Source organism: Atta cephalotes (genome assembly GCF_000143395.1).
Source record: "Atta cephalotes unplaced genomic scaffold scaffold00016, whole genome shotgun sequence".
Classification (NCBI taxonomy): domain Eukaryota; kingdom Metazoa; phylum Arthropoda; class Insecta; order Hymenoptera; family Formicidae; genus Atta; species Atta cephalotes.
Window position 1 is genome coordinate 4,816,555 of NW_012130080.1, and position 16,508 is coordinate 4,833,062.

Below are 16,508 nucleotides of genomic sequence, written 5' to 3' on the forward strand. Positions count from 1 at the left end.
TATATATATATATATATATATATATATATATATATATATTCTAATACGATAAAAAATGCTATTCTAATATTTCTAATATTTACGTATAAATTAACAGCATGATTTTAACATACTGACTGTTTTTCGTTACACTAGTAATCCATGCATAACATATATACGAGAGAAAATCAAATGTAACACATTTGCATTTCTTTGCAAAAACGATATATTTATAGATTAGCATAAAGTAAAAATAAATTAACATTTACATTAGAAAATCAAAGATATTCACTTTCTAGTACAAATGCTTTTTGAAATTGCTTTGAGATGTGTACGCATTAAATATTAATATTTTGCTAATCTAATGTAGTTTATATATTCTTTGTATTAAAAAATTCTAAACAAGCTATTTATGAATCCATTTTTATTTTTCTGGAATATGACCATTTATCTACCAACTTTTCCTAATTTGGTATCCGTTTTTGGATTAGCCGTTATATTTTGCACAGCGACTATCGTCTCATTAATCTTTGTCTGAAGATTCCTGAGGTCTTGAATGTATAATAAGGCAAGACCTTTGGCGGCATTGTCTAACATCCCGTCGCCCATATTAAAGCTAGGTCCTACTATTGTTTTTGTCAGAGATTTATTTTTGGCATACGCGGCACTATTAGATTGTTTAATCGCATCCGTGTTCAACTTGTTGCACACGAGTTTGCTGCATGCTTGTAGTGTTATAAGATGATCAGAATGTTTCGGTACATTCAGTAACTTGGCAATCGAATTAATTCCGTTCTTGAAAGCATCACTGTCAACTGAAAAAAATAAAGAAAGAGAGAGATTTAAATATTTTCACATAATACATCCCTATGTTAAGTATTGTGCAGCGCAAGATATACTTACAATCTAAATTATCTAGAGGATTCGTGGACTTGATACTAGGTACTTTCATCTCTTTTTTCACATCTTTTGCTTTTCTTCCTATGACTTGCTGATATTTTTGGCCTAAATAAATTATATATTTCATTATATTTATTATTTATTGATTAGACAACCAATAATTATTCAAATTCTTATGAAACTTTACACAAATAATTCTAACAAAGCAAGCTCATGAAGTTTCAAATTCAGATTTTAATGGAACTATATACATGAGTTACATAAATATACGAATTTAGAAAATATCATTTGCGTCCAATAAACGGTTTTAAGAAGTAACATTATATCATATATAAAGTAGTCCAGCTTTTTTTATATCAATAACTATTCAACATGTCGAAAAATGTTTTATAATGAAATTATCTCTATTTATATTAATATTTTGAAAAATAATTTTGGAAAAAATATATATATAATTATTTTAAAAAAATATTGACATGAATATTATTTTATTATAAAACTTTTGTATAAAACATTTTTTGGAGGAGTAATTTCCTTCCTTGAAATCGTTTATTTATTGCAACTAATATTTTCTGAATTTATCTATTATATAAATATAGCAAGCTTGATTAAAATCAGAACTTGATATTACACGAAATTCTTTTGTAAACATTTTACACACATTCTATAATTAGAGCCATTATTTAAGCTTCAAGTCTTCAGTCATAAGAAATTAGCAGTCACAGTCGAATGTGAGAAGAATAATCAACTGTGATTAGTCTATTTCTTATGGCTTAAGACTTAAAACTTAGGTAATGGCTTATTATAAAAAACCATTAAAAAAGCTTTAATTATTTCAAATAAATCTTACAGTCATCTCCAAACTCTAGCCAAATAGCATATCCTATAAACCATTCTAATTGATCAATCTCGTTCTTAGTTATTGGGCAGTCAACGTCATTGCAATATTTTTCGAAAGTTTTTGGCCATTCCGAGGATGTAATGTCTCTCAACTTCTGACGGTCCTCTATAGTATAATGACGTATCTTTTGATCTTCCAACCATACAATCACCTTTCTGAAGTGCTGAGTATCTGGAACATTATAATATTGTATCAATATTATAGTACTTAAGAAGCTTAAGGACACGGTCGACATAAACGTTTTATCTTTGTTATTCATTGAAGGAAAATAATTGTTAAGGAAAATAAAACAACGTTCGTGTTGATTGTATCTTCTAAAAGAAAAATAGTTCACCTACAGTTAAGAAGTCAAATCAATCACAGGCCAATATTCACAGGTCGTTCTTATTCTAAGTAATGTTTTAAAATGCTAAATACAACTTTTGTGATTGGCTTACATCTTAAAATTGCACTTAAAACGATCCTAAAAAATCGGTAATAAATACTGTTTTATGATATAATATTGGTTATAGAACTATATTAGTATCTTAAGAAATTATTTAAGATGATCTTGTAATAAAAATGGACTATGAATATCGTCTATATAGGTAAATGCCTGCACCGTCCAATTACATCGCGCAAAGTGACTTAAGACTTGCAACTGTATTTATATTAGTATATATTTCCTGATTTTTAATGAATTTATATAGGTTATGACATGTGTCAAATAGTTGCTCACTATTTCCGTTGACTTTGTCCCATTCCAAGTAACCAAGTGCCTTTAATTTTCTCTCGAACATTATTAATTATTCGCCTAGAAAGATCGGTGAATGCACTGCTCTCGCAGAAAAGTCCTTGCAAGGCGAAAAATCGTGGGGAACCGAATCGAAGTCGAATCTGTCAACTCGTCTTGACTTGTCTCCAATCGTTACAGCGGATTCGGCAAAGATGCTCTTATTTTTCCATAGTGGCGTGACTGGCGTGAGTTAGCATGGATTTGGATGCGCAAGGCGGCCAAAAGGGGGCGGAGCACGCGGCGCGAGCAGGTGGCACGCTAGTCTCGTCTATCCGTCGCTCGTTTCTTTGGTTTCTTGCTGGTGCCATCCGCGATTGCGAGAGCGAGAGCGAGAGCTGTGTGAGCTGTGTGAGAGTTGCGCGTGCGGACGTGCGCAACGGCAGTCGCGTCCAGGAATCGTGTGGATCGCGGAGGCCAGAGCGGGGCGAGTGGGGCAGCGGACGACAATGATGGCGGCCACCAGCGATGAACGGAGTGTTATGGAGCCTGGGAAAACGAATTCGGGGCAAAGCCAACCCATAGACCGGCTAAAACTGCTCTATCCTATGGTGGACGAGGAGAAGACGCCGTTGCCACGTTCCTGGAGCACCAAGGACAAGTACAGCTACATAGGCCTGTCGCAAAACAATCTTCGCGTTCACTACAAAGGTACGTGGGTAGCCCGTCAGCGCGCGACCTCCGCGCGCGCGAGACGATGCGCTTCCTTCGTCGCGCGGACACGCGTGTGCGCGTCCTCGGTATGGACTTCCGCGCCGTGCCGCGGGCCATCCGGACGCCCGTCTCCAGCCTCGTGCCTCTGCTGTGTCGCCCCGCGATTGGGCTGCTCCCGGGGCAGGCACGGTCGATCGATTGAAAATGGCAGGGCGCTATTTCAGCGTGTGTCAGCGACCTAAACAAAGGAATCAGCTGATCAGTCAGCCAGTCCCTCGCGGTCGAAATCTTTCCGCGTCGCTCTCGTCATCGTCCTCGTATGTTATCGTCGACGCGATGACACCTTCCTCGCCACCGCGGTCGATCCTCGTGGTGCCTCCTCCTGCAGGATGCTCGTCGATTTCTGTCGACGCGTCTGCTAGGGAAAAGAAATGTCAGAGAAAGAGGGGGAGGGAGTGAGATAGAGCGATACATAGAGAGAGGAACCGAAAGAGATGGAACACGGGTACGCACAATGTCAATGACAGCTACGTACGTCGACGTGAAAATGATATGTGGGCTAGACCCCGCGCCCCGATTCTCGTCGACATCCCGTGCGGGCTTGTCGCCGCCCCCTCCCCCTTCCCCTCCCTCCCGTTCACATCGAATTTCACGTTGATATACAGGGTGTCCCGTGCTCCATTTCTGCCCTGAAAAAAATTTTTAATCAAATTAATTGTATGTATTTAAGTCAAATATAATATAAATATTCATACATTCTTCATAAAAAAAAATAAAGTCAAACTAAATTAATTTAATTAAACGACTAATTTTCTTTTTGGTGTGTCAATGTAGATTAGTTTTAATCTCGATTTAATTTACTCTTTAATCTACTTTTAATTCTTAGAATCTTTTAATTCTAGGAAATAATAAGTTAGATAAAAAATATGATAAAAATAAGATAAAAATAAGATAAAAAATAAGATTAAAGTTATTACATTGATCGAAACAGTCATAAAACGTCAACATTTAATATAATAAATTGTTTCTTGAAACAATCTAACTATTATTTTTCTCTATATTTTTTTTTTTTTTTTTTTAGAAAGATAACTGCACAAGTTTGAGTAGATTTAAATCGCGGATCGCTATATAAACAAAGAATTTGAATTGAAGAAGCAAAGCTGCTGCGTCAGCAACTTGATACTTGATCGCCGAGATTATTTAATGGCGGAAAATGGAGAGCTGCTACACGATGTTTAGCCACCAGATTGAAGAATGGAGGATTATCGCTACGGAATAATCCTCCATTCCTCCTGCCAGAGGAGGTTGTTTAAGTATCGACGTGATGCAAGCATTTTTCAACGGAGAGCTCAACACTCCGTGCATTCAAATCCCATGAGTTCTTCCTACGGACAAGTTTCTTTTCTCGTATCAAGAGTGAACGATGCCAGAAATGGCTGAAGGCCCTTTTTTCTTGCCTTCTTTGCGCTCCCTCTTGCTCGTTATATAGACGGTGTATCCTCTGGATTCCTGGCGTGTGCCGCAAGCTCGGCTGCAACGTAACGTTATATGACGGCAACGACGACAGCGGCACGAAACACGATGCCACTTATCGGCTTTCCTTGGCGCACCGTGCTATACGGAATAAGAAAAGTTAAAAGGCATTTAAAACGTAAATGCGCTATATCGGCTTTGGTCGAGCGTGTTCACGCTCGACGAACGTGATGTGTCGTGCAGCGAACGAAAATATTGTTCTCCTTGATCCGGCGCACAAAGATTGTTGAGAGAAAACGAAGCGAAAGAGATAAACAATTGTCGTATGTTTGCTCGGTTACTTCGCGAGCAATTGATACGTCAACGATAATCTTAAAAGGTATTTTCTTTTTTTTTGTTCAAGAAACTTCCATCAGACAATTCCTTTATATTTATTTTGCTAACGAGAGCAAATAATAACGATGACATCTTGATGATTATTTTTACGTGTAGAATAGATAGAAGAATAATGTGTGATTATCTCAAAATGATATTTATTATTTATATTGTAATTATATATACGCGGAATAATAATTATAAATTATTTTCAAATAAAGAATAATGCGATGTAGCTGCAAAATGAAAATTAAATTATGAATGTTTGTTTCAAACCTACGTAATTATTATACAGAATAACGCTCGCTGTATATGTATGTATAACTTTTTCTTTAAAAAAATCTATCTAATATAGCAAAATGAACTTGCAAAACGAACAGCGCGTGTCTATGCGTAAAATTCATTAAACATAAAAAATTCGTCGGCATTTGTATCTTCATAATTACCGATAGTAAGATAAACATTCATTGAGTGTGATTAAGCAGTTGCGATCTCTGATGAAATTCTGATTATTATGAATGGAGAGCGTGAGCTGCAAGAAGTTACAATATGCAGCAGACATGAAGCATAATGCATGCGTACACTCGACCCTAGCCATACTGCGCGTCGATAATATCCGTCGCTTGAATCCTTTAATTTAACTTCGATCGTTGCTTCTGAGGTTGTAAAGAGCTGCAGCACACGTTCAGGCAATTTCAGCTTGCAACATAAATATTTCATTCACATCGAAATTCTATTAAAGCAAATTCCGTTTGAAATGAATTAAAAGAATTTTGTTTGATTCGTGTATTTCTACAGTTAAAGCATATTCATTTGTGATATTTATGTTTGTATTTTTTTCCGCTTCGCCTAAGACCGCTATTCGATAGCTCGACGTTTCTTTTTTAGGAAACATAATACGAATTCAGAATTATTAATCGTCGACAGAAATTTTCATCTTTCATCAGCAATCTGAATTTCACTCTTCGAATTTCACTGCAGATTTTTTATATTGTCCCGGATTGTATAAAAAAACTTAAAAAATTTTTATATATTTGTGAAATTTTAATAAGTTTTTTACTATCACTGGAATTGAATTAATTTACTTTTTTATAGATATAAATTTATTTATCAAAATTCACAATAAAAAAATTTAAAATCCTTTAAAATCCCATATTATTAAACAAGTATCATATTAGATAAGAAGAAATATATACAGCGGCATTTGAACTGCCTGCTAATAGAATAAAATAATTCTACGTATAGCGATAATCATAAATCGTAATCATATTTGACTATAACATGACGCATTTTGAGCATCCTTGTACTATTTCATTTCTAAAGAGTTGCAATCATTGTGAATATCGAAGAGCTGTCGAAACACCTGTCATTTACATGCTATTCGTGGTAACAATTTTGGCGAAATTCAGTATAAGATTCAACTACATATATATAAGCTGTTCATATCGGCGAGCCGTGAATGTAACTGTTTATAACGAGTGCACGTGGCTTTCCTTACATGGGAGTGCCTGAGAAAGCGGAAGGCCGTCGTCGTCATTCGTAATAGTGCATCTACCGTTAGCCATCAACTTCTCTTTTTCCTTGCACGTGTCGCTCTTTAATCTCGTAAACACAGACCGATCGGACCTTGTTTTGATCTTCGTCCCACTCTAGACACTTCATCTTCCAGTCTCTGGAGTTTATGAGCTGTCTGATCATAAATGCTTGCCATTTTTGCGAAAGTTAACAAATCCGAAAAGCTGTTTTTGCAAACATTAATTATAGTTAGCGGAGAAGTTAATTGATTTACTCTGTTTTCTAGTACACATCTCTTTATATATAGAATTATTTAAAGATACAGAATTGCCTAAGAAAGAGTGCACGTTTAAAGATATAGAATTGCCTAAGAAAGATTGCATTTAAAAAACGTACTCGTTTCTTTTTATCATCATTTTACCTTATCATTAATTTTTAATATAATCATATTATTAGAGCGTGATAATTTATCTAATTTAATGCCAGAATTAAAGATAAAAGCTTTCCCTTTTTTTTATAATGTATAATTAATCAATAAAATAATATTTTCCATTACGTGCAGTATGTGTAATTAATATTTAACTAACTCCAAATAATAAATAATTTATACCTCAACACTGACGCATTCACTAGCTTGTATATATATATGTATATATTCCAATTCTATACGCGGAATAATGCACATCATTACATATTATTTTACATTAAAAAATGAAAAGAAATATGATAATAGTCAGTCAAACAAGTAAATACTTCGTATTTTGATTCGAACTAAATACTGGTTTCAGAGAAATAATTCGTCTCTTTACTAACGCTGATATATTACGTCAGAGGTATTACGTGATACAACAGCGTTGCTGAAGACTGTTTTTTGCATAAAGAATAGGATTGTTTATTTTTTTATTCTCTAATCTAATTTAAGATCCAATTTTTCATTATCTGGTTAACTCGTGATTAACCTGATGTTTCACTTATAACATCATCATAGATAAAGTGGGATAAAAAACATCAGATTAAGCTTAACCACAAGTTAATCAGATAATTAATAAAAATTGGGCCTTAAAGTATCAGAGAATAAAAAAATAAAGTATAAGTCTAATCACAAGTTAATTAGAAGATAAAATGCGGGCGTAATGCTTTAATGAAGCTTCCGAAAGCTACATAAATGATGTTCGATGGAGCATATAGGTACGGTGTATTATGCTGTGTAAGGGCAAAAGACATGCGCCTAACACTCGGAAACTCATAGATCACAGATCGTGGATAAGCTTGTAATATTGCATCGATGTGCCGCGCGATGACCTAATGCCCTACATACATCTACCTAGGTAAATCATGTTCTTCTGCAAATCCATTTGTAGTTTCATAATGTTTGTAGTTTTCGCAGTTATGAAGTTTTTCGCATTAATTTTGTTCAACTTATAAGATATTAAAAGATCGAAACAGTAAGTCACAATAATCGAAAGCCTGAATTTTTAATCGTCAACAAATTAATATTTAATTTTGTTGAGAAAAAATGCACGTATGTAATACCCCGTGTATGACTGCGGTATCTCATTATATAAGCGTGCGCCGAGATCCTCTACTTAACACAGGCGAAAGTTGCTTCCTAAAGGAAGTATTGTTTATCATCATCGCGCGAACATCGTACCATATCGCACCGAAAATACATCGCTTGGACGTTATGATGCGTGAAGGGAAATGATCATTTCATGAAATGGTCATTTGCTTGCGATGACTTCGATGTTTCTCTAGATCACGTCGCTTTTCCTCGCGGCATTAATGCATGCAGCTCGAAATCAATATTTCACGTCGTACCCAAGGTACATAGCGTATCTCGAAGGTGACCATAGCTCTCTTATCCTTATCTTGACATGTAGACTTAGATGGTCAGCCAATTTAGTTAAACTTGCTCCAGCGAACGCGTTACAATTAGAGAAATACATAGATATAAGATATTGAATGTTTCTTCTTTCTCAAATAAGAATATATTTCTAATAATCTATCTCTACTTCCACTTTCATTTCGCTTTTTCATTCCATTTGTAGATTTTTTATGTAATTGATGAAATTCTGTTTCTTCCATAACTAGAATTTTTAAAAACATTTTAGAAAAAGATTAGAAATTAACATTTGAAACAATAAAATAAAAATAAATAAATTGATAAATGATATAAATTTTTTGTATATAATCGATAAAATTCGCCTCTTCCAAAAGTAAAGTTTTTAAAAATATTTTTAAAAAAGATTAGCAATTACTAAGAATATCATTATGTCATTATACATAATATTATTGTTAATTTTGTAATGTTATTAAATATTTTCAAAATGACAAAATAAAAGTTGTAAGATACTCATTTGATGTATACGCATCGTCCATTTGACATATATTCTAGTTTTTTTCATTAAAAAATATGAATTTCTTGTTGTAAACTGTACGGTAAGTTTAAATAAAACTTTACGAGAACAAACTTAAGTATTTACTTTATAATTATAACAATTTTTAAATTGCTGTCTTACGCAAGTGTCTCAATTTAAAAGAGAATAATTACAGAATAAGATTATATCTTCAACTTGTAATGTAAAATTCTATAAATTTAGAATTAAATCTTAATATCTTCAAAATGGTACGGTAAAAGTCAATGAAATTTTTTCTAGATATTATTGATATTATTAACTTTTGTATTACATGTATATTATAGATTTGTCTTATATTTCATCAAACACGAGAATCTCCGTAATATGAAAACAAAAATAAAAAATGATAATGTATACGATTCATAAATAAAAATTTTGAATTACAAATTTATTTCTTAAAATCTAGTATTTTGAATAGTATTATAGATAAATAAAATATGTAAATCTTTCATATTTATTTTGTGATAATTTTATCCTACTATTTTTACATAGAATATTTTAAGAAATTTAAGAAGAAACATAGTATAAAAGAGAATAAATAGATTACCTTTCAATATGTAAATAAATTTTTCCCATATATTTTAACCAGGGTTGGGTAAGTTAATGTTTTTTTCAACTGAATAAAGTTAAAATTAATGGCTTTACAAAATTAATAAAGTTAAGTTAAAAGTTGAAGGAATAAAAACTTAACGTAAGTTAAGTCAATATTGAATTAAGTTAATTCAACTTAAGTTAAAAAAAAAATTAATTATGAAAAAAATTATTTTTTAAATCGTAATATCTTAATTTTTCTTAAAATGAGATTAAATAACTACAATATAGATTATTAAGTAAATTAAATTTTTAATTTTTTTATTCATATGCGATATAAGTATATAACACATAATGATATAAGTTATATAACTTAAAAAAAACAGTTAGCACGAAGAAGATGAAGCATGAAGAAGATACAAAATCAATGATTTACTTTTTAATAAATCTTAAGCCATAAGAAATTGACCAATTACAATCGAATGCGAGAAAAATATTTGACTGTAATTGGTCAATTTTCTTATGACTTACGGCTTAAACACCTATTGTAGATCCGGACTAAAGTTTATGGCATAACCGCATAAACCAATCAGAGGCATTAGCCATATTAGCATTTTAAGAAATTACTTAAAATGGTCTTAAAGATGGTCTTAGAAGAAATTATTTAAGATTGTCTTAAAATATGAACAAATTACGAATATACGTCCTTAGTCTTATATCTTATTATTTTTCTAAGATATTTAAGAGATAAAAAATTTTTAACTTAAAAAAAGTAAAGTTAATGTTTAAAAGTAACTTAAATTTAAAATTTAAAATTTAAAACTAAGTTAAGTTTAAAAGTTTTTTATTAACTTTTAACTTTTTTTTAACTTTAACGTTTTTTAACTTTTAACTAGTTACTACCCAACTCTAATTTTAACATATTTTGATAATACATATTATTCTATAAAGTGCTAGAGGAGTAGGTAGGAAGATATATATGAGCGCATGTGATATTCGTCCTTGCATCTCTCGAGTTGCATGACGACCTTGATTTTAATCTCAAACCGCAGATATACATCCCACTCATGATTGCATCTTTTTCTCGCTTCTCTCTCTCTCTCTGTCTCTTCTTCTGTCTTTCTTTATTTTTAACATGTTTCATTTTGCAATCTAAATTTTCATGCAATACGGAATACCTATATCGTCGGACTCACCGATTCCTTTAAAGAGAGTCGGGGCCGTGTTGTTTTCTCAGGTTACGGCAAAACCCACAAAGATGCTGCCAGTGTTCGCACAACGTACCCGATACCGGCCGCCTGCGGCCTGTATTACTTCGAGGTGAAGATTGTAAGCAAGGGACGCGATGGTTACATGGGCATCGGCCTCTCAGCCTCCGGCGTCAATGTAAATAGACTTCCTGGTTGGGATAAACATTCATATGGTTACCACGGTGACGACGGACACAGTTTCTGCTCAAGTGGTACTGGACAACCCTACGGACCGACTTTCACCACCGGCGACGTGATCGGTTGCGGTGTAAATCTCGTTGACAACACCGCCTTCTACACAAAGAATGGCCATCATTTGGGCATCGCCTTCACGGACCTTCCTGTAAGCCACTCACCGTATTAATAATATAAAAAAAATAATTTTCTTGAAAAGGACAAATATAAAAGAAACCCAGAGTAGGAGGAATCAAAGGTCTCAAATCTCATAGGAACAGAGGCAATTTATCTTTGGACCTTTCATTTCTTATAAATTTAATTATATATAATGCATCAATCTTCTTCTCTTTTTATATTTTTTATTCATAGAAAGAAAACTTACTTATGTACTATTTATCATTAAATTATTTGATAAATTTCACAAATATGCATAACAAATTATATTTCATAATAAAAAATATAGATTTTTAATTCTAATCGTATTTGCTTTGAAATTTCCTAACTGATGTTCGCGGATGTAGTGTATTTTAAATTAATGTATCTTTGCTTAAAATTAATTGAACAATTATTGTTACATTGAAAATCAAAATCCGAGAAATAAGACTATGTAATTTAAAATTATATAAGGTTGTAAAAAAACATTTGTTAAGAACAATTTTTCACAACGTAATTGAAAAAAATATCTGAGTCCACTGGATTCAAGAATTGATTAGGACTAACTTACTTTAATATTGCTAAAGTGCCGAGATTTATTTATTACGTATTATTCGTGTATTATGATGAAGCGAAATTCTATTAAAAATTCACTTTCACAGCCCAATCTCTTTCCGACGGTCGGTCTGCAGACTCCGGGCGAGGTGGTGGATGCAAACTTTGGACAATTGCCGTTTGTTTTCGACATCGGGGACATGATCAACGAACTGCGCGTACGGACGAGATTACAGATCATAAACTATCCCATGCCAGACCATGGCCAGGGGCAGTGGCAGACGACTCTTCACAGGTACATATACGACCAGAAAACGAGACGGGGACAGGGTGCGTGATTCCACTCCCTTCGTGGTTGCTTTTGCTCCTCCTTCGTTTGTCATTGTTGTCCGTTAAGATCCTCCTTGATTTGCGAGAGTTCTTCCCAAATGCTTGCGCGGATAAATCGAGGAAGTTAGCGGGAAAAAGTCGCCACGGACCAATGTTCGCGATATCTCTCGAGAGTTAACGAAGCTCTGTACGAATTCGACAGAATGGTGTGTACGTATCTCGTCCATCATGGGTATCTCGACAGCGCCGAGGCATTCGCCAGCAGCACGGGTCAGGTGTTCGAGGAGGATTATACCTCTATCAAAAATCGACAGAGTAGGTATTACAATCTCGCTCATTCGGAATTGTCACTCCTCCGAAAAGAAAATCTGGAAGAGAAAATAATAAATAAATGTTAAAAAAGTTACAAATATACAATTTATCTAAATTGCACTTTAAAATTTGAGGAAGTGACAATTCTGTTTGTCCAGTTATTAAATTTATACTTTATCTTTACATTGTGATTCACTGATCCATAGGGGTTATAAAGCTGATACAATCTGGTCGCATTGGCGAAGCGATAGACGTGACCAATCGGTTATACCCCGGTCTTCTTGATCGAGACCCGAACCTGTTATTCGCACTCAAGTGCCGTCAGTTCGTAGAAATGGTAAACGGCAACGATTCGGATGTCTGTCAGAATGGCAACCCTAATCAGACCAGTGTGATACAATCGACCAAAGCGTACGTGAAGTCCGCAAATCCGACTGGTACTGTGGAAGAGATGAATATCAATAATACGATAAACGGCACCAGCCCACAGTTCGTCAACGGTCAGATAGAAGATGATGTAGACATGGAGGAGAGCAGCGTCACTGGTGTAAATGGTATCAAGAATAGTAACGGGTATCAGAATGGTAATCTGGACTCGAATGGGTACAAGTGTCAAAATGGGGAGGATGTAGATATGGGTGAGATCTCAATATATTTGATATCGCGAATCATTTTTTAGATAAAGTGTTTAAATCGATCATATTAGGAATTAATTTATTATATAACAAATAAATGGAACTAACGAGCGGAATAATAAAGTAAAATGATAGATGTAATGATTGTCGAATAGATGTGCGTAATTATGATTTTTCATAAATTATTAATGTCCTATATAAATTGTTCAATTATATAAATGTTCTTTATCAACTGTCTAATATATATCCTATATATATTGTCGAGTTATGTTTAGAATGTCGAGTAGATTGTAGTATTTAGGACGGATAAACATTGTTTCACTTATAATTGTTCATTATTGTTTGCAGAAATCGATAATAGTGCCAATCAGAGTCAACAGCAAAGCAGTAACATCGCTGATACTGTGACATGTAGCAAAAGTAACAAGAAGCAGTTGTGCGGTGGTAACAAGCAAGCGATTGAGAAAATGTTGGAATTCGGCAAACAATTGTATACACAGTCGGTGAACCTGAGACAGCAGTTCGGAAAGAATGAAAGCAATAAAAAAATGTTGCAGGACGCTTTCAGTCTGTTAGCATATTCCAATCCGTGGAATTCACCGGTTGGTTGGCAACTGAATCCTCAGGAAAGAGAAACAGTCTGCGCGAGATTGAATTCTGCTATTCTTGGTAAGAAACCAATCATGTAAAATAACATAATAACATGTTTAATAATGGAGTCAAAGTGCTTTGCGTGAAGGAATAAAATAGATTGCTCATAAGTTTGTTATCATTAATTGATGATTTTATCTTATTATTTATTTATATAATTGTTACATCAAATTTAAATTCTATTTTATTGTTTACAATTACGAGCAATGGAATTCGAGCAACTAGAAAATTAATCATTTTGGAATTCTGATTTGTTAATGTAATTGACAAATGTGATTGTCAATCTAATGTTACGATTGTTATGCTCAACAGAGTCTATTAATTTATCCCGTCATCCGCCATTAGAAGTCGCAGCATCTCATGCTAGGGAGCTTGTTCGCGTGATGTCGATGAATGGCTTAGGGGCCTGCGGATTTGCATTTGTAGATAATATTATCCAATATTGACGGTGCCTACCTCTGCTGCTACGTCCGCTTCTTCTACAAGTGCGAGTATGGTGAGTAATATTCGTTTGTATTTACGCGAACAAGAATCGCGAAATCACCCGGATTGGCTCACCGAGAAGTACACGCTTGTATATTTATTTTTGTCGAGAGTGAAATATACGAGTAGTTGACAACGATAGTCGGTTTATCTAAAGAAGAGGAAAAGTAACACAAATTTCTCGACGCGTTAATGAGACTTAGCTTGAGTATAAAAAAATAAAAATATGTCGTGAATAATCTTCTGAAATGAATTTTATATAAAATAAAATATTTAAGAAGTGTAAAAGAAACTCTTTTCTGTATAGTGAATAAAATGTTTAAGAAATGAACTCTCTTCTAGGTAAATAACGCGGATTTTCCTTTTTATCTAGGTATGGAAACTCCATACAAAGAAAAATTAAGGTAGGAAGTGCTCTGTGCACTAGTTTGAAAATCGTTTCGATTTCGGGCGCGGCGGCTCCATCTTTATTATAGTATTGCATTATGTCTTTCGTATCTCTGATATGCATGCGGATTTTCCCGGTCGCAATAAACACTGAGAGAAGGAATCTTGTAGGATGCAGAGGCGGAACGTGGAGCAGATTGTTCTGTTAACGCAGCAACATCGCGATGTCGCGTGCCTCTTCAGCTAGAGCAGCCGGATTCATCGGTGCCTTGGCTCGATCTCACACCACAGACACGAACATACAAGGTGAACGCTCAGACCTGCCAGCCAAAATGACACCTCATGAATTTTTAGCTTAAATTGGGTGGACGGTCACTTTGGATAACTACCACGCCGACCAAGAACGAGAAGCGGCAGTTCATGATGGGTGATCCCCCGTTCCCGGTGACCGATCGCACATGTACCGTGGTCGACCATGTCACCATATTTTTGACATTGTTGTGATTATTTATATGATTTTCTGTATCCCTTTACTTTTTTCTCCCCCTTTTTACTTTCTTTTGTTTTTGTATCCGACGTCAGTTTATCTTTATTTGCGATCTACTCAGATGTTAAATTGCGACGTTATCTGGATGTTACGCGCAATGGTGTCAGAACGAATGTTTCATAGTTATCTAAATCACGATAACTCGCGCATCGTTAGTTAGCCGCAAGCATTGTGCAATGTGACGACACGATAGGAAAATAACTGTTGGAAGCAAAAATCATTTCATGCAAAGGTGATGCTTCTATGAGACTATCGTTCGTATCGTCATACCGTCGAGATTCTCGCGTTAGATCGTGTAGAATGCGTCACATTGGAGGATAACGTGTAATCAAATTCATTTGCATTTAAGCGCGAGTTGTATCAAGTGTATTCAACAACAGAAAATCAATCAAACATCCAAATTTGATTAGATGTAACCAAAATTTTTGCTGATGGAAGGGAGGAGTTATAAATGACGTACTGTTATACATTGCGCTCTGTTCGCTTCGGAAAAAAAAGAAAAAGAAAAAAGAAAATTCATTGCACGAACCGAACTAATTTTTCGCAGATGTTAATGATTCTACTTAATTTTCACATAACGCACCCTTAACGAAAGAAAATATCTTTCTTCCTTGATATTATTTTGACGAGTCGGCGCGAAGATTGCTCTTTGTATCTTGATTTTCGCAATTCTGGGAGCGGCGGAAGCATGTTCATTTTAGAAATGGATGACGTCTTACGTTTATATAAATAGTTGCGAAAAACAAAAAATCTGTAAACTTAACTAAGAAACGATCTTGTACTCTATATTAAGTAATTGTTTTTTATATGCGACATAGTATATTATTATATTATATATATTATTAAAGAAAAAAAGAAAGAATCACAAATAAGAAAATCATATGCAGCTAGGCGTAAGCGTGCGTTTAAATACAATAATTTACTATATATACAAAAAAATCATATTAATTAAAATAGAATTACTCGAATTAAATAATTTTTAGTGTTATTGTTTTATGTACTATAGATAGAGCTATAATATGAATATGTGCGAATACAGCAATGATTTGGCCAAGATGGTTTATAAGTCATTTTGTTTTTGTCGCACATGTTGTTGTTATCGCGATTATCCCGTCAGGATCTTCGTGTAAATTCACCTAAAACCTATTGTACAAGCTGATCGAAAATTAATTTTGGGACTGATCATCGTTGTTATTTCAATTTGTTAAAGCATTCATTTTGTTATACGACTGGTGATATATTTGACGACGAACCTGCTCATTTGTATCGAATTATTCATCAAGACCTGTTCAGTAGGATCGCCGACGTCCTTGTCCCTGGATACTTTCGTCATCCCTCCAATCATTAGTTCCCGATTGTCGTTTTGCCCCTTGCCTGTCTTTCTAAGTCTTTTGATGATATTTTCAAAGTGCATATATTTTAGGTAATAAAGAAACATTGTAATATATATATATATATATATATATATATATATACACACATACTATATATACTATATATGTCGTACTTAA

At 34.2% G+C, this 16,508-nt stretch overlaps 2 protein-coding genes across 2 annotated transcripts; one reads left to right on the forward strand and one right to left on the reverse strand.

Annotated features, from left to right (window-relative positions):
- Positions 1 to 426: 426 nt before the first annotated feature.
- Positions 427 to 2,559, reverse strand: LOC105618353 (UPF0568 protein C14orf166 homolog). The gene is made up of 4 exons (XM_012199895.1): positions 2,499 to 2,559; positions 1,730 to 1,951; positions 883 to 984; positions 427 to 794 (listed from the first exon to the last, which is right to left on the reverse strand). The coding sequence occupies exons 1-4, from the start codon at positions 2,557 to 2,559 to the stop codon at positions 427 to 429; spliced, it is 753 nt and encodes a 250-aa protein (XP_012055285.1).
- Positions 2,560 to 3,001: 442 nt separating this feature from the next.
- On the forward strand, positions 3,002 to 15,483 carry LOC105618354 (ran-binding protein 9). Its single transcript, XM_012199896.1, has 8 exons — positions 3,002 to 3,203; positions 10,755 to 11,110; positions 11,760 to 11,947; positions 12,185 to 12,297; positions 12,501 to 12,932; positions 13,278 to 13,598; positions 13,893 to 14,076; positions 14,622 to 15,483. The coding sequence occupies exons 1-7, from the start codon at positions 3,002 to 3,004 to the stop codon at positions 14,024 to 14,026; spliced, it is 1,746 nt and encodes a 581-aa protein (XP_012055286.1). The 3' UTR covers positions 14,027 to 14,076; positions 14,622 to 15,483.
- Positions 15,484 to 16,508: the final 1,025 nt, after the last annotated feature.